Genomic DNA, 21,812 nt, shown 5'->3' on the forward strand with positions numbered 1-21,812 from the left:
CCTAAGTTGCAACTGTTTCTTGTGGTGAAATGGCTTTAGCTCTTTTAGGAAAATCAATGTCAGATCTTACTGTCAGTTCATCAGCAATTTTTGTCATTGAAGTGTATCTCACAGCGAATTTTGCTGTTGCTAACTCACGATGCTCATTTAAGGGAAGAATTCCATTTGTAAAAATGCTTTTGATACCTTCATTTTCCGTTATCATTAGTGCCAGAATTTCAACACCCAAAATGAATAGATACGGTGATATGGGATCTCCATGTCTACATCCTTTTTCAGTATGAAACCAACTCGATGCCTGTCCATTCACAGTTACTGCTGCCTTGATATTTTTATAGAATGTTTCTACCCAGTTACATATAGTGTTTCCAAAACCCAAAGCCCTGAAAACGCAATTCATAAATGACCAGTCTAATGTGTCAAATGCCTTTTCAAAGTCAATACATAGTAGTAGCCCAGGGAGATTATGTTCCATCTAAAGTCATATCTCTGATGTCATCAACGATGTAGCTACCAGGCACAAAACCTGTCTGGTCTTCACTGATTAATTCTGGCAATACCGATTTTGTTCTGTTGGTCATGCATGCCGAACCAACCTTACACGCGACATTCAATAATGTAATCAGTTTCCAGTTTTTAATGAATTCTTTTGGTTCTTCACCTTTTGGAATTCATATTATAATTCCCTCTTTCTGAGTTGTTGATATTTCAATCTTATCTAACCCTTCATTTAATGGCCTAATTACAAATACCCCGATTTTATTCCAGAAAAATAATCAGAAGTAAACCCATCTGTTCCAGGACATATATCATTTTTCATGTTCTTTAGAGCTAGAGTAGCTTCCTCGAAAGTTATCTTTCTTTCCAGAATTGCCGATGTTTGTTCAGATAGTCTGGGCATTTCATGAACTACGTTCTCTATTTGACATTTTTCTGCGGCTTTTTTTTTCTCATATAGTTTTTCCTAGAAATGTTTTTGGTTTCCTTTAAGAAATTACTTCTTGTATCGCTTAGTTTTATCATTTGTTTACTGATATAGTGACGCTTCTCTAGTCCACAAAAATACCCTCTTACTTTTTCACCATGTGAAATCCACCTAGCACTTGATCGCAAAAGTACACCTTTCATTTTCTTATCCCTAATACTCTGGAGCATTTCGTTTGTGTGTTGTTGTTTTTTAATGTTTTAATTTCTTCTTCGTTTTTATTTTCTTTTTTCTCCATATCACATATTTTCTCTTTTTTTAAACCATTTTCCTTCCTCCTCTCATTGTCGCTTTTTAAACGTTGAGAAAGAAATTGTCTCAGACCGAATTTTCATTAATAAAACATGATCTCGATTAGGACAATACAAATTAACAATAGAAATATCTTCTTCATTCATAAATCAATCAGGACAAGTATATAACTTCCACCTAAATCTCTGTAAGCTTTCTTAAATTTGAATTCGAAATTATTTTGAAATCTTAATAATAAAATGCAGGCTTATATAGCGCAGTACCCCCATCTCAGACGGGGCTCACCGCGCTTTACAATGAAAGATATGTATTTAAGACTAAGTGTCGTAAAATATGTACAAAGTCTACACAGTTTCACATAATATTGGCTAAAATATACATATGTAAGACTAAGTAACATAAAGATATGTAAATCGACACAGGCGCCATCAGTCTCAAATCACACGGGTGCAAATCACAGCAAAACAAAGCATATCACATTCACCATTGTCAAAAATAAACACCAGGGAACCAGGTATCGCGAATAACACACCAAACTCATATAAACACCAGGGAACCAGGTATCGCGAATAACACACCAAAATCATCACAGATATAATTTATACAGATCAACACAAACAGCACACCCAGCAACAAAAATCACAGCAAACATATACAGAAATTTTCAGTGAGAAAAATACAGTTTCAAAAGATATGTTTTGAGTGCTCTCTTGAATGCGGGTGTTGGGGTGTAACGGAGGTGTGAGGGCAATGAATTCCATTAGTAAGGCTGCGCCTCTAGAGCTAGAATCAAATGAAGCAAAATACGACTGGTATCCCCATTCAGCTATAGTACTTATCCATTTTGGGTCTAAGTGAGAGTCTTGGAGTAAGAATATATCATGTCCTGTCTGTCTTAAACAATGAAATACATCTCTTCGTTTCTTAGAACTGCCAAGACATTGGCAATTTACAGAGCAAAAGGTTATATCCCGGCTCAATTTAGCTCACTGATAAAGTTATATCTGTGAACAACAATGGAACCTGTAGAAACCTCTCAAAGCGATTCCCAGTCATATAACTGTGGGCCTTTATAACATGATACGCAGATACAATGAACAAGCAAAATAAATAATGTAAACATATCAGCAGTGTAACATTTTTACACACATCTTTAGAGGAGCTGCCGTTGACGTACTAAAAAATAAAAACATATACGTAAAAACTTGATCAGTTTGGGCAAGAGGCTGTGGTCTCATAGAGCTCCAATGAACATAATCGTCGCGCCGTATCGTCATTTCCATAAGCTGCACGCCTTTCGGGCACACAAAAGAAGCCCAGGCGACAACGAGAAGAAGGCATATTCATAAAATTTAAAAAAAAAAAAGAGTCATGTGTATGCACACCCAAAGTGTCATGCTTTTTTTAGCAGCGTGGGCGCACGAAGAGAAAGAAAAGGGACTGGTACATTAAAAAAAAAATCGTGTGCTTGAACACTTGAACACTTGCGCTCACGCAGGATATGTTAGAGCATGTGAGTCCACCTGTGGATCAAGGGACATCTCTGTCCCTTAAGCCATTCAATTCAATTCAGTTAAATTCAGTATACTTTACTGTGTTTTTCAACCAAAACAGAACTTTTTCTTTCGGCTCACTCAAAATGCCCATCAGCAAATATCAAAGAGAAAAACAAGTACTGACCAACCCTTCCCTCATCACCACACACACATCAGTTATCATGTAAAAAGAAAAAAAAATGCATTTGAGGTACGATAACATTACATTTTAAGATAGAGTAAAGCATCTGTGTTTGTGCGCGTGCGCGCGGTTGTGTGCGTGCGCACTTGCGTGCGTGTGTGCCTGCGTGTGTGTGTACTTACCCGCGTGTGTGTGCCTGCGTGTGTGCGATTGTGTGTGTGTGTGCGTGTGTGTGTGCGTCTTTAATGATGTGCCAAATCTTGCAGAGACTATCCCTCTCGAGATCGGAGCGACCCAGGTTCTAAATAAAAATATTCTTTACAAACCTGGAGCCAAAGGCTTATTTGACTGAAAAGGCTTCAACTTCCTCTCTCTTTTGCGCTTTGAATGCGGTCTTGAAGAAGAAAAAAATGAAACTGTCATGGAATTTGTGTGTGTGTGTGTGTGTGTGTGTGTGTGTGTGTGTGTGTGTGTGTGTGTGTGTGTGTGTGTGTGTGCGTTGTTGTTGTTGTTGTTTTGTCATGAAATGCTTTTCAGGAGACATGCAGGTATCAAGGGGGCAAAGGCACTGCGCTTGAATGGCTTGTGCAGTAGTTGCTTCTGCATTGTATGAAGACTGTTGGTAGCAAGCCTGAACTATGTTTTCAGTAACTGATAAGTAAAAAGGGCTTACTGTTCCGCACACATCATTCGTTTTGTCTTTGCATTGCTTTTTGATACAAGAGCCAGATTATGAAAGCTATAATTCATTAATGCAAATGCATAAAAAGAGTTTTCCTTTTCTTGTCATAAAAGATATCAATTATCTTATACAAGATGAGAAAAAGACGACGAAAAATGGCATGACACTGAAAAACTTCATTGTAAACATTTATTCATACTAGTGCTTGTCAGCATGTCCATGTTCTCCTTGGATTGTTTGTAACTATTTAAGAGAGGAAACAAAGCATTATAAACTGGTCAAGTTCACTTTCCTTCACATTGGTTTTGCTGCTCCTTTTTCTTAGGACTTAACAAATGCAAATCTTTTCCATGAGCGTGGATATCAACAGCAAAAGTACTAACACTAAAATAGCTATGCGCCCGACTGTTTTCAAAATAACTTGAAAACACATATTCTGTCCGGCACTAGTAATTTTTTTTTCAGTTGAACAGATTATTACACAACTGTTTATTCTTAGTTTCCCATTTAAAAGGCCAGTCGCTGTAACATTTTGAAAGGAAACAGTTTCTTCCATCTGTTCTCACCACCCCACCGCATCATCAATTTGAAGCCAAAGACATGAACTGATGGTTCCTGGTATTTCAATGAAAATGAACGAACAAAAAATTCTACTTCAAAGTTCACCTACAGTCATAAGGGGTTTGGGAAAGGGCTTGTTCCCGATGCAGCTTACTTGTGAATACAGTAGTATACAGACAGATATTTATGGGAGGCACAAGCAAGCCGCTTTCGATGGTAGTTTTTTCACCACTGTGCTCACATTTGTCATTGTTGGGACAGTGATTTACTTACATGTCTGCAAGAGCTGTGATTTGTTTTCATAAGCTTATAGCTTGTTTTAATTTCTTCTACAGGTATAATCTGACAATAGGCTTGCTATTTCTAGCTGTATTTTGTTTCTTTTCTTTATGGTTGTCATTATGTAGAGGTGGAAATAGACTTTTTTGTTGCACAAAAATTATCTTGACTTTACATGCCTGAACAGTTACCTACAATAAACCTAAAAAAAAAAAAAAAAAAAAAAAGCCCAGAAGCAGAATCTACACTCATGTTCCTTCACAAAAATGTTTACTTTCTTTCTGTATCGCCCATAGCTTTTCTGATAGAATTTTTTTGTGATTTGTTACCCCCGAATCCTCATAATTCCCTGGCAAGGGGAGAACACTTTTCTTTTCTTTTTTTCTTTTTTTTTTTTTTTACAAAATTCTCTGGCAATGAACTGATTAAGAAGTGAAGCTTTATGTTGCTTCAGATAAGCAAAGGCCAGTAATTACTAACTGAACTCTTTTATTTTGTTATTGTTTCTAACGACTTAATCTTTTAATTCTCTGCTTACATGTGGTTTGACATTATACTAAAGCACTGTTTGTTGATCAGTATACAGGTTAAATGAATATTGGGCTCATGTATTAATGATCAATCAGTAAAGGTCGGGAAAATAAAAATAAACAAACATCCTAGAATTCAAGAGTGGGTGCACCTTGGAATTATGATGTTTATAATTTGGTTGCAGGGCGTTGTACTGAAAAACTATTGCAAGATTTCAGCTGTCAGCTAGTGATCACTGCAGTGTTCACAGCCAGTAAGTCTACTTCTCTGTTCTTTGGAGGAAACTGTGTTGAATTTTTTGACTGACCAAATATTCAAGGTGAATGGATTGGCCAATGATCTGTTAGAATTTCTCCTCTCCCCTCTGTTCCCCCTCCTCCACCACCTTACCCTCCATTCTTCTAAATTTTCTTCTTCTTCTTCGTGTTTTTCTTCTATTAGGCCAATTACTTTGGTGATAATAAATTTAATCTCATGTTAATATTGATATTAGCATTATTTTACTATATTATGTACTGTTTGTTTATTTGTTTTATTTCATCATTACATTACTTACTGTTTATGCATGTTATTTCATACAAGTCATAATATGGTTCATCTGCCGTCATGATAAAATTGAAGTGCAACGTTGTGAGCACAGTATAAGCTTTAAGCTTGTTGATGCTCTTTTGTCATTCAATGCATTGTAATCATGTGTATTGTTGAATAATTAAAGTTTATTTAAACCAACTGTGTTGTCTGTTTTCTTTTTTCGATGTTGGGTAAAGTGTCTGGGATAGGTTGGGTCGGGTTAAGGTGTGTTCATTCTGCCGCGCACAACTGTCGTGTGGACATGACAACTCCCTCTTCATTATCACTTACAGCGCCAAAGGGTGTTCATAGTGACACAGACACGTACGCTCCTTTTTGAGAATAATCAAAGAGAATATTTATTGTTTGAAATTAGGTTTTTATTGCACTCCCTATTTGTGAAGGGTACAAATGTTGATTTTTGTTGGAAACCATCCCATGCTGGATTCCTTTATAACGACCAAGCAGACAGGGCAGCAAAAAGGGGAGCAAAGAATTATACAGATAGTACAAAAGTATATTGCCCATTGTCATACAAGGAAATAAGCAATACACTAGAAAGAGACTTCTACAGGTGCTTGAATTCAAGTCTAAAACCTCGTCAGTTGACTCTCTTAGACTTTGGTCCGATTCGCAGACCAATTCTGAGTTTAGCTCTCAGACTATTACCAAATTCATTACGGACCAAGTATTGTTCTGTCAAGTGCATATGCTTTAGTAACCTGACAATTAAGCATATCATTTTTTACTGTAGCTTGATGAAGCCTTATGTACACGAAAGTGTGTCTTCACAAGGGACTGAGAACGTTGATGTTTTTTGACTTTTTGCATTCATTATCAGTTGTTTCACTTGTCAGTTTAACGACTTCTCTTTTACGAAGTCCTTTTAGTAATTTCCTGTAACTGTATTTAGATTTTTTTTTTTCAAATTTCACCCTCATTCCACCATCATTTGCCCAGTTTCCCCCAACCCTCCATTCATTCACATTTCCCACTCCTTCTAACCTATACTACTCAAATGTATTCATAAACAATTTAAGAAAATGTCTTCAATCACTGATATGTGTGTGACGGGACATTAAACAAAATTCCTCCTCCTCCCCGTACGCAAACAAAAAAAAAAAAAAAAAAAGATCGTGCATGTCTGCCACAATTGTTTGGTGCATGTGGACAGAAATGGAGTCTTGCGAGTGTGATCTAACCCTCCTTTTTTATTTTGTCAGGAATGAAGTACCTTCTTTGTTTCAGTAACCCAACACATCCACACACATTCACAACACACACACACACACACACACACACACACACACACACACACACACACACGAAACACCGGGTTATTACACAGACTCGCTATTTGTTTACACCAGTGAGACAAGAATACATGGACACGAACGTGCACGATGACAGCACATGCACATTACAGAGTGTTGTGTGTTGTACCTGCACAGCCACACTGTTCTCTTCCCTTATCCGTGTATGCTAGTGAAGGGATAGCCTGAGATTACGGGTCACCCCACCCCGACACCCGTTTGTACCACAAAGGATATTGTGAGAAACGAAATCTTGTTTTCGTCCTGCCCTCTCTCGTCACCACACGTGTTTTAATCCCCCGAAGTGTGAATGCATCCAGAAAATCAATATGCAAGTTAGAATACCCGTGCTTAATGTGAGTGTTGAGGGTGTCAGCTACACGAACAAGCCAAGAACGCATTTTCAAAAAGGTGTTCAACAGATCTCAAAGAGACCCCGTCAAGATTTGTCAATCTCCAATAAAACACATACACACTTCCACCTATCTCTTCCCACACTCCCTCCAAGCCCTGCCAACACAACAACAACAACAACACACAAACAACACAACAGAACACAACACAAACACAAACTATGACAGAGACAGGTAGCACATAAACAGATATACAGACATAGAGACAATGATCCCTGAAACACATTTTATGTTGAAAACAGGCAGCTAGAATGACGATGTCTATTATTAAACAGACAGAAAAAAAAGATGAAATAGACAGACAGAAGGCTAGACAGAACGATAGACATACATGTATAATTATAGATAGACAAATAGGTTGATAGATATGTAGAATAATGGGCTGATAGAATGACTGACAGGCAGACCGACACATATGGACAAAGAATGATAGACAGATATACGGAAGACTAGACAGATGGGCAAACAGACAAATAAGCTGCCAAACATCGAGATCTATACATATATGTTGACACTGTGACATATACATTGGCTTGCGTGCGCGAAAGCGATCTGCTGAGCTATCTAACCTATTATTATCAACCACTAGTGTTTAACTTGTTTTTGTTGGTCTTCAAATGCCCGCAATCCATAGAGCTCCCACTGTCTCACGGTACTCAATGTGTGTGTGTGTGTGTGTGTGTACTGGGTGGGAATTAACACGGATACAAATGTCACAGTACAGAAGGCATATATATATATATATATAATTTTTTTTATAGATTTTTTCGCCAACATACTGTAACGTAAGTCTTGTGTGGCCTAGCAGTTATACATGCAGAATAGGACATGACGCGAACCGAAACTAAAACCAAAGCTAGTTCACAAAAATAAAGATAAGGTCATCATGTGAGTCGCGCATGCGTTCAAGCTTAACGTGAACGATATGCGGAACATTTTCGTGTGTTGCCATGATGGACGAGAAGAGGTAAGTCTTGTCTGTCAGCACATCGTAAAGTAAATGTGTTAGTTGTGAATTATATTTATGAAACATATGAAGTGTTTACAAGTATAGAACATTACCCTGTTGACATTATAAAGTGGTGTGTCTGTGTGTGTGGGGATATTCTCCTCTACACGCTTGTGGGGATATTCTCTACACGCTGGAGTTTTGTTGGTGCTGTCGAAAATGTAGTCAGCAGAGCCAAAAACGTTTGATTTGCATTATCATCATCAGCTCATCATCAGCTGCCCCATGGCGGTTGCCGTTGGGGCGCTACAGATGACCTGTCAGCCAGTCCTCTCCATCCATCTCTGTCTTTCGCACATTTGACCGCCTCGCTCAGCTTCAGTCCTGTCCATTCTGTGATGTTGTCTTCCCATCTCTTCTTCTGTCTTCCTCTCTTCCTTCCTCCTCTGACTGTTCCCTGGAGCACTGTCTTGGCAAGCCCCTCTCCTCTTGTTACGTGGCCGAACCATTTTAATTTGCGCCTCTTGATGGTGGTGAGAAGGTCTTCATAGGGACCAATGGCTTGCCTTATTCTGTTTTTGACTTCCTCATTGGTTATGTGGTCTTTATAAGAGATGCCAAGCAGTCTTCTGAAGCATCTCATTTCTGAGGCCTGAATCCTCTTCTCCAATTCTGCTGTAAGGGTCCATGTTTCACAAGCATACAGGAGAACTGAGTAGATAAGAGAACGCATGAGTCTTATCTTTGAGCTGATCTTGACTGCCTTGTCCTTCCAAATGGTGTTCAACTTGGCTAGTGTTGCAGCTGTCATTGCAATTCTGGCTAATACTTCAGGCTTGGACCCCTCATCTGAAACTATTGCTCCAAGGTATTTGAAATTCTTCACGGTTTCAAGCTTTTCTCCATTGGCAGTGATGTCAGTTTGGATGCCATTGTCATTGTTTGTCATCAGTTTTGTTTTGTTTGCACTGATTTCCATGCCGTAAGCTGTGGCGGATCTGTCTAGTTGCCTGACCAGGTTCTCCAGTTCTTGTTCTGAGCCTGCGAGTCCGTCTATATCATCAGCAAAACGCAGGTTTGTGATTGTTCTGCCACCAATGCTGACTGTTCCTTGGTGGTCTTCAAGTGCATCTGTCATAATTCTTTCAAGGAAAACATTGAAGAGTGTCGGCGAGAGCAAACATCCTTGTCTCACTCCAACAAGAAGGCCTACCAAATAGTGAAGGACCTCACCAGCAGCAAGCAAGGACGGCCCAGCACCATTCTCGACAAAAACGGGAAGTGTCTGACCGAGTCCAAAGACATATTGAACAGGTGGACAGAGTACACCGCAGATCTATACTCACACCGTGCAACAGGAGACACAGAGAAGCTCAACACCCCTCCGGCAACAGACACAGACAGCTTCCCCATCCTCAGAGAAGAAGTGGAGGAAGCAGTGAAGTCCCTGAAGAAAGGAAAATCAGCAGGCATTGATAACATCCCAGGAGAACTGGTACAAGCAGGGGGTGAGGCTATGATCGATGCGCTACATGCAATCAGCCAGAAGATCTGGGAGACAGGAGAGTGGCCAACACAATGGACCCAGTCTTTAGTGATCACTATACCCAAGAAAGGCAACCTACAACAGTGCAATAACTACCGCACCATCAGCCTGATATGCCATCCTAGCAAAGTGATGCTCAGGATCATATTGAACAGGTTAAGACCCCAGGCTGAAGCAATTATAGCTGAAGAGCAGGCAGGATTCAGGGCAGGACGCAGCACAACTGAGCAGATTTTCAATCTGAGGATTCTGAGCGAGAGATACCTTCAACACCAACAAGAACTCTACCACGTATTCATAGACTTCAAGAAGGCATTCGACAGAGTGTGGCATGCGGCACTCTGGGCGACCATTTGCATTATAAAAAGTTGCATATGCTCAACAAGTAAATATTTCATTTTATTTATTTATCAACCTATTTGAAGTACAGACTTTTATGTAATAGGTATATGCCTTGGAATTATGGCGTACAAATAAAACTGCTGTTTATAGTGAACCAGTTCATACTTTTGCTCTGAAAATTTGTAAGCGTGTAGATAGGCAAACGCCCAATGATTTAGTTTGTGGTGAAATAATCAGTTGTATCTGGTATTTGTTCAGATTATTACAAATGGTGGATAGCAAAGTACTTCGCAAAGCATATGATATTTTATATGATTTAAATGCTTAAGACAGAAAGAATTGGGTGACCAAGATTTGCCATTGTTTGTTGGAGTATGGTTTTAATTTTGTTTGATTAAACCAACGTGCTGGCTGTATCCAGGAATCTATCTGTTTTTCGACAATGATTGATTGATGTAGATGGCAGAAATGGTCTGGTCATATCCGAAATGATGATGTCCGAAATAGTTCTGCATTTTCATAAAGCAAAAACCTTCCAATTCAGACATTAATTGCTTCTTCGGGAAAAAAAAGTTTTTATTGTTCCAGACATTGAAAGGCAGCACATTTAAATTTCTATTTGTGTATTTTGATGCTAACCTGTATAGTATAGTAATATAATGTTTGTAAAAATAATATTCACACACCCACAAGGGGTCCAGGTCTTTTCCTAATTAATCTGTTTCTCTCTTTCTCTCTCTCTTTCTGTTTATGTACGTATTTATGCCTGTCTGTCTGTGATCAATGATAATTTGGTTTGGATACTTGGAACAAGTCTTTGTTCAGCCAAGCAAAAGATTTCAGAGAGGCAGGGAAACGTAATGAATGAACACACAATGGAAGGATCAGAGATCTGGGGCACACACACACACACACACACACACACCACACGCACATTTGTGAACCCACAGTGCACACACTTCCAAACATGCTCGCACCCTCACTTGTTGCACCCATGTTGAATTCCGTTAAATGATGTCTTGCTTAACCCTTGCAATATTGACCAACTTTGGAATGACTGGGTTTAGACATGTTCAAAAACTTCAACCCTCCTTTTTGTTGTTGTTGTTTCCATTCTTTTTATTTTTTTCATTTGTTATAATCAAAATTATACAGAAATATGAACACGCAACACAAATTCATACAGCTTTCAAATAAATAAATATATATATATGTGTGTGTGAGCATCTTGTTTCTGATGTCATTTTTGTGGCAATTGCCTAACAACGCATGCTTTTTTTCACACGGGCGATTAGCACTATCACTCGGGTGTATTGCGTCGTTACTATCACTCGGGTGAAAAGGTGCCGCTATTTCCCTGTGGGTGTTTTACACTAAATGATTGAAAGGTCATGGTCACAAACTATCAGATCAGTGAATATTACTATCACACGACGGAAAAGTCGTGGGTTTATCTTGTGCCAACTGTCTCACGAGTGAATATCCCTATCTCCATCAACTGTAAATTCCAACTTATTCCTAGAACATTTCAACTCAGGGGAATGCAGTCTATTCTCTCTGATTTCTTTTGGTTCCCTATGTTTGTTGCCCAACGTTACCTGACACAATAAGATTTCATACAGGGAGGAAAGCCTACCATCTAAGAGATGTGGAAAGGTAGAGAGTAGGCTCGAACCAACAAATGAATAAGACACACCACCATGAAATAGATTGTGACGAGAGGGAATAATTTCACAGCATATAACAACTAACAAGTTCTGAAGACTTGATTCATTTCTAGATACGTTGTTTATTCAGTCACATATTTTCAACATTCTTGGGCTAAACATCATATCACTTAACTATCCATAATAGCATTCTTCAGTCATCAACATAGACATCCTACGACCTGTCCTAACCTAACTACTGCCTATGTTGACTTAGAATCTAACACGTCACATACCTCTTGAAATCATCATCTAGCTGCAGACCGGTCTTCGAAGGGTTTGCTCTGGCATCTCTCTTCGGCTCTGCTCTTCGGGTCTCTTCCTGGGGTCTGCTCTGGGGTCTGCTCTGGAGTCTCTGTGTTCAGCCTTATATATAGCCCCGGGACTGATCAATCTCCCCATTCGTCTGTCGTCCGGCCGCATTATCTCCGCTGGGCGTTATCCAACACTGGGCTTGCCTTCTTTGTTTCTTTGTGTTCTCGCACACATGTCCAGCCTAACGGACCTCACTTAATAATTCTACTGCCTGATGCCCACATGTGCTGGACTGGCCTCGGAGAGTGTGAGTCTTTTTTAACTCAACTGACCATGTGGTGATCTGATCTGTTAATTGCTATACTGCCCGGATCTGTCCGGACATCGACCATGGACAGGGCTGGCTTCAGTTATCGTTTCCACGCTCACAGCCATCTGCTGTCATACTACCTCTTCATACAGTATTTTTCTTTGTTCCGAGAACGTCAGAGACTGCCATAGGCAGTGTGATACTTTTATGAAGAAGCCACTTGATTGTTTGCTAACAAACTTACATTGATTTTTTGTCAGTTATATCTGGCCTCGTTGTTGATTCATTTCGGGTAATAAAAAAAAAAAAACAACTATCGAGGCAGCCATGTGTTTGTTCTGTTTGTCCACATATTCTGTGTAGCTTTTTCAGGATTAAAAGGCTATGCCAGTCTTGATTGAAAGTTAATTTGTGTTTGCATATTTCTTCAGTCATTGCTGCGGTGTGCACATGTCAAGTGACTGGTACAAGGACAGGCCCGGCCCTTCGTTTTGAAAACGTGTCTGGCTTTGTTCCAATGTAACTTTCTGCTTATCTGCGTACCTGCTGTATCGGTAGCTTAAGCAACATTGACTTAAAGTTGTGAACCTTGCGAATGGATAGAGTTACCATTCTGTACTATTTGTAAATCATTTGTTCTCCTGGCCTCTTTATATATATATATATATATATATATATATATATATATATCACTCAGTTATCAGTTCCAGTGTCTGGTTTTTCGTACTGTACCTGTCAGAGTTGTGGTGATGAGGTGTATTTTAGGTTGCAGGAATCTTACATTTCACCTCATAAATCTTATGGTTGAACGTCTCCAATTTGTGTGTCTGAACTCTATCAGACATAAGTTATTTGTCACATAAAACGTTTCCAAAGGAAGCAGATAGAAGTGCAGATTTTTGTACATGAATGATGTAAAGATGTTTTCAACTGTTCACATTCACAGATGATATGCACTGGGGTAAATGCATTGCCACAAATGCAAGTCAATTAAGGAGTATTACATTTTGTTTCCATAGCATCCAATAGTGTGTGTGTGTGTGTGTGTGTGTGTGCGACAATGACAAGAACAGTAATAATTGTTAACCACACACATAGTTTTTGTGTAGCAGCACTCGTCCCTAAAAACATATCAAAGGAGAAAGAAGAACAAGAACGAAAATCAAATATTAAAATAACAAGAACAATAAACAGTTGCAGCAACAGCAGCAATATCAACAGCAGAGGAGAAAGCAACGACAGTCAGATGGAAAGTGGCAGCAGCGAAAATAAATGCCTGGAGTGTCCATTCGACGAAAATATAAGTCTGCACTGTCCCTTCGGCGAAAAGATATGCCTGAAGTGTCCATTCGGCGAAAATATATGCCTGCACTGTCCCTTCGGCGAAAATATATGCTTGGGGTGTCCATTCGGCGAAAACACATGCCTGCACTGTCCCGTCGGCGAAAATAAATGCCTGGAGTGTCCCTTCGGTGAATATTTATGTATGGAGTATCCCTGCGGCGAAAATATATGCCCCCCCGGCTCCCCCCGTAAAAAAGAAAGGAAAAAAAAAAGAAGAAAAAAAAAACTGTACCCGCGATAATATGTGCTTGCAACAGAATACACCAGGAGTATTCTTAAAAAAAGAATTTAAACAAAAAAAGAAATAAACAGCACTGGCTACAATGAAACTTGTATGCCGGGAGGATCACAACGAAAAGAAATCAGCTGAACTGTAAAAGACTGGCGTTTTGATCACCGTATAAAAGAAGGTATTTTTAGCTTGACCATAAAAGGCAACGTAAATGGGCTGCCGTATAATGCAAGGCATAGGCTAATGGATCATCATATTCCGCAAGGTATGCGGGTATGTTAGCGGGTAGCCTTGATCTTGCTCTCAGCTGAAGAGAGATTGTGTCAGTGGTCTTATAAATAGATCGACCGCACCAGTCTACTTTGAAACGAGAGTGACGCGTTCGCAACGGCCATTTTGTTAACACATGTCGCTCACAGGGTTGGGGGGAGGGGGGGGAGGGGGGGGCTTAACTTTTTTTTTTTTCTTTGAAAGGGAGCAACAGGCAGGGGGTATTTGCTGTTGTTATTTTTAGATAGCGTCTCTTTCTTTCTTTCTTTTCTCCTGATATTAATTTTTAAACACGTAATCCAGTTTCGTAGTATTAATTCATTACACCCGAGTTTATATACTTGCTGCTGGTTTTTTGTGGGTGTTTTTTGTTTATTTGTTTGTTTGGTTGGGTTTTTTGTTTTTTTGTTTTGTTTTTGTTTTGTTTTTTGTCGTTGTTTTTCAAGTATTGATTTTTCAATCAAATATTTGTTGTTGTTTCTTCAAGTATTTCATGTGTGATGTTTATTATTAATCAATTATTTGATCAATTATAATCAGATCAATCATTTATTCCCTCATTTTATTGGTCATTAAATCAATCAAGTGATCTGTCTCATCTCTCAACCGGGCCGTCTCAAATATGATGAAATCGAACCTGTGTTCTGTTTGGCATGTCTGGTATGTCCGCTCATTTCATGTCGTGAATACATAAACCGTATGGATTCGGGATTTTTTTTCTCTCTCTCTATCTTTCGACAGTCTTTCCATCCATTGACGTGTAACGCTTGATAATTCCTTTATTGATTTATACACTTACTTTTTTATTTACTTGTATTTTATTATTCATTTCGAACAGTTCACATGACTAACAATTGATTTGATTTAATTTTATATGGATACGTATCCTCGGTCGGAGACCAAGCTCTAAGCGTTTTACAAACACGGAGTCATTTGCATAACAGGCTACCTCACTGTGTAGAGCCAACTGATGGCTGCCATTGGGCGCTCATCATTCGTTTCCTGTGCCATTCAATTAGATTTTAGGCACGCACACATACACAATCAGACAGACATGTAACATTATACGTATATGACCGTTTTGTTTACCCCGCCATGTAGGTAGCCATACTTCGTATTCGGGGGTATGCATGCTGGGTATGTTCTTCTATACGTAACCCACCGAACGCTGACATGGATTACAGGATCTTTAACGTGCGTGTTTGATCTTCTGCGTGCGTATAGACACAAAGGGAGCTCAGGCACTAGCAGGTTTGACATATGTTGACCTGGGAGATCGGAAAATCACCCTTTACCCGCTAGGCGCCATTACCGAGATTCGAACCGGGACCCTCAGGTTGAAAGTCCAACGCTTTAACCACTCGGCTATTGCGGCTTTCACCACTTCGATTTTTTATGTGCATTTATCAAATTAAACATCTTGTAAGATTCAGAAGGCAATTCATAATAATCCATGCTAGTTACAGTTAACAAAAAAAAAAAAAAAAAAAAAAAAATGCTGATGAATATTGTTTCAGAGTGGCGTTGTCTCAGGCCAGATTTAATGTGCTTCCTTTAAATAATAATGTTAATAGGTACACTGAAAATGATGTTTTAAAGCATTGTCCTTTTTGTCAAGGTGAACTAGAAGATGAATACCATTTGTTGTTTGTTTGTTCTGTATATATTGATTTACGGACAAAATTTCCTCAAGACTGTTTAAACATGTCTCTTCGTTCACTTCTTCGATCAAACACCAAGCAGAGAAATTTGAATTGTGGTCCATGGCCAAAGTTCATTAAAACATTTTCGTTCGTTCGTTCTCTCTCTCTCTCTCTCTCTCTCTCTCTCTCTCTCTCTCTCTCTCTCTCTCTCTCTCTCTCTCTCTCTCTCTCTCTCTCTCTCTCTCTCCCAAGAGGATGGTTTGATTCAGATGTAGCAACATCTCCGTGCCCAATGTGTAACGAAAGCTCAAGAGATGAAAATCATTTCATATTCAACTACATAAGATACGAAGAATTGTGAAAAAAGTATTCTTTTCAATACAGCATCAGCGCAGAGAAAAAGATTTGTACGGCATACTGATGACAGAAAATGAAGATATGATACTCCCACTTGCAAAATATGTATCCGAGGAAATAAATATTCGCAAAATGTTAACCAACGGTCCAAATATTCATTTGTCATTTTAAAATTATTATGGGTTCTATGAAGGAAAAAGCATAAATAAAAAGGAAGTTACGTTTGCATTGTCAATTTCAACAATGTAATCATATGATGTGTTCGTATTGAGATGATGTGTTTCGGTGTTACATGCTAAACTACTTATAAGAAGGTATGTACTTTGTTTTCTGTGTACTGTCCAAACTTTGGAGACGAACGACTGAAAAAAAGGCGAAGTACACTGATTTTTTTAAGCTAATGACAGAAAGTGCCAAAGTGTCGCTTATCTCTTATTAGTTTATTTTGATCCAACTCTATTTTCCCTTTCTGTTTCATTTTATCTGTTTTGCACCATTTTGTTCTGATTTGTGCCTATTGTGTCACGAGAGCTTTGCAGATAATGACATTAAACATTTCGATATTCAGTATCCAGTTCTGTGTGTGTGTGTGTGTGTGTGTGTGTGTGTGTGTGTGTGTGTGTGTGTGTGTTTCTTTCCCTCTCTGTGTTACGTCCTCTCTGTTTCTTCGACAATCGCTCATTTTTTGTTTCTCAGACATTGTCAAAAACATACGCGCAAGTGCGCCCAACCGCACGCGCGCGCGCACACACACAGAGGTATATTAGAATGGTTTATGTTACCACATTTTGCCAGGAACAACCTTGATACTGAAGGTTGTTTTTTTTTGTGGGTTTTTTTTTTTTTGCGCTAATAGCATGCCACACACGTGACCTCGTATTATCATTTTGTCCGAATGATTAGCGTCCAGACCACAACTCAACGTCTGGCAGACGGGGACAAAATTATTACAAATGTGGGATTCGATCCCCCACGCCCAGAGTCTCTCACTTGCCTGGCGGTCGCGTTACCACCAGGCAACCACCACATGGCTTAAGTGTTACAATTCTCCATTACACAAGGTACACAACTTCAAGTCAGTGATACTTACGCTACCGATTCAGCTTGCACACAGGTAAATAAAAGGTACATTGGAACAAACCCAGACACTTGTTGAATAGAGTGAGTTACCACTCTTTACTATTTGTTAATCATTTCATCTCCTGGCCTCATTATTTGTTAATTTCCAGTTGATAAACCACCGAGGCAACCATGTGTTTGTTCTGTATTGTCCATGTGTTATGTGTGGCTTATTCAGGATTAAAGAAGCTATGCTAGTCTTGATGCACATTTCTTCTGTCTTTGCTGATGTGTGCCAAATGATTGGTATAAGGACAGGTCCGGCGCTTCCTTTTTTAAGGAAGTGTGTGGGTGTGTTTCAATGTACCTTTTATTTACCTGTGTGCTAGATGAATCGGCAGCTTAAGCATCACTGACTTGAAGTTGTGTACCTTGTGTAATGGAGATAGTTACCGCTCTTTACTATTTGTTAATCATTTATCTCCTGGCCTCATTATTTGTTAATTTCCAGTTGATAAACCACTGAGGCAACCATGTGTTTCTTCTGTATTGTCCATGTGTTCTGTGTGGCTTATTCGGGATTAAAGAGGCTATGCCAGTCTTGAATAAAAGCTAATTTGTGTTTGCACATTTCTTCTGTCTTTGCTGCTGTGCGCACATGTCAAATGATTGGTAGAAGGACAGGCACAGCACTTTATTTTCTGAGGAAGTGTCTGGGTTTGTTTCATTTACCTTTTATTTATCGGTGTGCTAGCTGAATCGGTAGCGTAAGCATCACTGACTTGAAGTTGTGTACCTTGTGTAATGGAGAGAGTTACCACTCTTTACTATTTGTTAATCATTTCATCTTGTCTCATTATTTGTTAATTTCCATGGACTTCTCCATGATGAGAATAATTTGGTCGGAACTATGGTGTCCAGAGCTTATTGAGTGCAATGACACGACATAGTGAATCTGTGCAATGCTTCGTTATTTGCAGTTTCTTGAATGTTAATCCAAAGGACAGTTGCTGTTTTCATTTACCTGTTTCTTTATCAGTGCTTGGATCTATAAAAAAACAAAACGTACTCTGATTATTTCTAATTGTGCCTGTTCGTAATGGACATAAGCATGAAACGGCATGTCTCACACACAGATACAAATAGGCACAGCTGCCACCTGGTATTAAACACTTGAATTTTTGTTTGCTTGTTTTCAGTTCCAAAGCATTCATTTCTTCAGAGAGCGGCGTCAATCCCGCGTCCATTACCCGGGATGGAGGCAATGTGCAGCATGAGGGATGTCGGGTCTTGTCCAACAGCGAGACAGTGTCTGGGAATGGTGGAACTGCTAATTCTCATACAGCGTCTTGGGATGGTGGAACTGCTATTTCTCAAATGTCTGGGGGGGGTGGAACTGCTAATTCTCAGATAATGTCTTGGGAGGGTGGAACTGCTAATTCTCAGATAATGTCTTGGGAGGGTGAAACTGCTAATTCTCAAGTAATGTCTGGGGATGGTGAAACTGCTAATTCTCAGATAATGTCTTGGGAGGGTGAAACTGCTAATTCTCAGATAATGTCTGATGAGAGTGGAACTGCTAATTCTCAAATAATGTCTGATGAGGGTGGAACTGCTAATTCTCAAATAATGTTTGATGAGGGTGGAACTGCTAATTCTCAGATAATGTCTTGGGAGGGTGGAACTGCTAATTCTCAAATAATGTCTGATGAGGGTGGAACTGCTAATTCTCAAATAATGTCTGATGAGGGTGGAACTGCTAATTCTCAGATAATGTCTTGGGAGGGTGGAACTGCTAATTCTCAAATAATGTCTGATGAGGGTGGAACTGCTAATTCTCAGATAATGTCTTGGGAGGGTGGAACTGCTAATTCTCAAATAATGTCTGATGAGGGTGGAACTGCTAATTCTCAGATAATGTCTTGGGATGGTGGAACTGCTAATTCTCAAATAATGTTTGATGAGGGTGGAACTACTAATTCTCAGATAATGTCTTGGGAGGGTGGAACTGCTAATTCTCAAATAATGTCTAGGGATGGTGAAACTGCTAATTCTCAGATAATGTCGGGGGATTGTGGAACTGCTAATTCTCAGATAATGTCTGGGGATGGTGGAACTGCTAATTCTCAGATAATGTCTTGTGTTGGAGATGCCATGAACTCGATCTCTGATAAGATAACGAAGCTGGAATTGTGTGCGTCCATGCGCCAATTATTCATCGAGTATGAACAAGTCGTACAGATTGGTAAGTATCCACAGATCTTCGACAAAAATCAATACTGCAAGTGGGAACTCTGGGATAAATTATAGTTAATTTGAAGTCTAGTCTGTAGCCAAAGAAAGGGGTATGTGATGATTGCTGTGTGCCTGAGATGACAAATGAGCATTGTACATTATTGAAGACAAATAATTGCGATACGACTGAAGAATACAAACCACCGTGAAACGATTAAGGGTGACATAAGTTCTGCAAATGTTTGTGACATAAATGCTGTACAGTGACTGAGGGGGCGGAGTGTGTGTGTTGGGGGGGGGGGGAATAATTGCTGTACGTCGATAACAAGTGACATAATTGCTTTCAGTGATTGAAGATGACGTAACTTCTGTACAATGATTAAAGGCGACATAAAAACAGCTGTACAATGATTGAAGATGATGAATACCTGCCGTTCAATGATTGAAGATGCACAGCGGATGAAGGTGACATAACTGCTGGACAATGATTAAAGGTGACATAAATTTGAGAATGATGGAAACTGATATAAAACTGCTGCACAATGATTTAAAATGACACATAGCTGCTTTACAATGATTGAAGACGACTTATAACTGCCATGCTGTACAATGATTGAAAGCGACATTACTACTGTAGAAAAATGAAGATGACATAATTGTTGTACAACGATTAAAGTTGACCGAAATGGTGTACAATTATTTAATGTGGCATATCTTCTGTACAACTATTGAGGGTGACATAACTGTAGCACAGTGATAGAGGGTGACATATTAATTCTGTACAATGAGTGAAAGTGACGACTTCTGCAAAATGATTAAATGCTTCACAATGATGGAATGTGACAACTGCTGTGCAGTGATATTGAAAGTGACATAAATCCTGTACAATTATTGAAGTTGACAGTTACATTCTGTATAATGACTGAATGTGTTACGACTGCTGGATGATTATGTGACATTTGCTATACAGTTATTGAAGGTGACAGAAATATACAATGATTGAATGTGGCACAACTGCTGTGGAACAATGATTGAAGGTGACAGACTACTGCTGTACAATGATTGAAGGTGACATATAACTGCTGTGTAGTGACTGAAAATTATGGCTGAACAATGATTGAAGTTTGCATAATTGCTGTAAAATGATTGAGGATTACTTAACTGCTGTACAATAACTGAAGATGACACAACTGTTGTACAATGAAGGTGACGTAATTTGTATAACGACTGAAGGTGACACACGACTGTGATTGGAGGTGACTTCACCGTTATACAATTATTGAAATGGCACATATCTCCTGTACATATTCAGATATTGAAGGTGACATAACTGTTTTTCAGTGACTGAATATGACATATTACTGTTACGCAATCACTGAGAAAGAAATAGCTGATGAACAATTATTGAAGGTGATAGCTGCTGTACCCTGATCGATGGTGACAAATAACTGCTGAACAATGAATGAAGGTCACACAACTGCTGTATAATGATGAAGATGACTGATGACTGCAAAACCATAATGGAAGTGACAAAGGCTGCTCAATGACTGAAGATGAAATATAACGCGGCGTAATGATTGAGTTTCAGTTTCAGTAGCTCAAGGAGGCGTCACTGCGTTCGGACAAATCCATATACGCTACGCCACATCTGCCAAGCAGATGCCTGACCAGCAGCGTAACCCAGCTCGCTCAGTCAGGCCTTGAGAAAAAAAAAATTTAAATAGGGTGAATGAATAATAGATAAATACATTAAAAAAATTTAAAAAAATACTACTACTAATATTAATAATATGTATAAGGCGCAAAAACTTGATGAAGTCAACTATAAGCGTACATAAATATATAAAAAATTAAGTAATAATAATAATAATAGTAATGATTGAGAGTGACACAACTGCTGAACAATGATTGAAGGCGACCTGACTGTTGTACATAAATGACGGCGACGCAGCTGCTGAACAATGATTGACTTTGGCTGACATAACTGCTGTACAATGATTGACTTTGGCTGACATAACTGCTGTACAATGATTGACTTTGGCTGACATAACTGCTGTACAGTGATTGACTTTGGCTGACATAACTGCTGTACAATGATTGAAGCGTGACATAACTGCTGAACAACAATCACTGGGGGTGACATAACTGCTGAACAATGATTGACTTTGGCTGACATAACTGCTGTACAATGATTGACTTTGGCTGACATAACTGCTGTACAGTGATTGACTTTGGCTGACATAACTGCTGTACAATGATTGACTTCGGCTGACATAACTGCTGTACAGTGATTGACTTTGG

The 21,812-nt window shown here is 39.1% G+C and overlaps 1 protein-coding gene across 4 annotated transcripts in view; it reads left to right on the top strand.

Moving 5' to 3' along the window:
• The window catches only part of LOC143284741 (uncharacterized), a 66,446-nt gene that overhangs the window by 40,349 nt on the left and 4,285 nt on the right, over positions 1-21,812 (top strand). For 2 of the 4 annotated variants that reach the window (XM_076591700.1, XM_076591701.1), the window contains exon 6: positions 5,152-5,690. In XM_076591700.1, coding sequence (XP_076447815.1) covers positions 5,152-5,164 — 13 coding nt within the window. In that variant the 3' untranslated portion in view covers positions 5,165-5,690. Of the gene's footprint in view, positions 1-5,151; positions 5,691-18,475; positions 19,522-21,812 lie in introns of those variants that run through there. The other 2 variants (XR_013055603.1, XR_013055602.1) reach the window with 2 other exon arrangements.

The sequence above is a fragment of the Babylonia areolata genome, chromosome 8 (genome assembly GCF_041734735.1).
Source record: "Babylonia areolata isolate BAREFJ2019XMU chromosome 8, ASM4173473v1, whole genome shotgun sequence".
Taxonomy (NCBI): domain Eukaryota; kingdom Metazoa; phylum Mollusca; class Gastropoda; order Neogastropoda; family Buccinidae; genus Babylonia; species Babylonia areolata.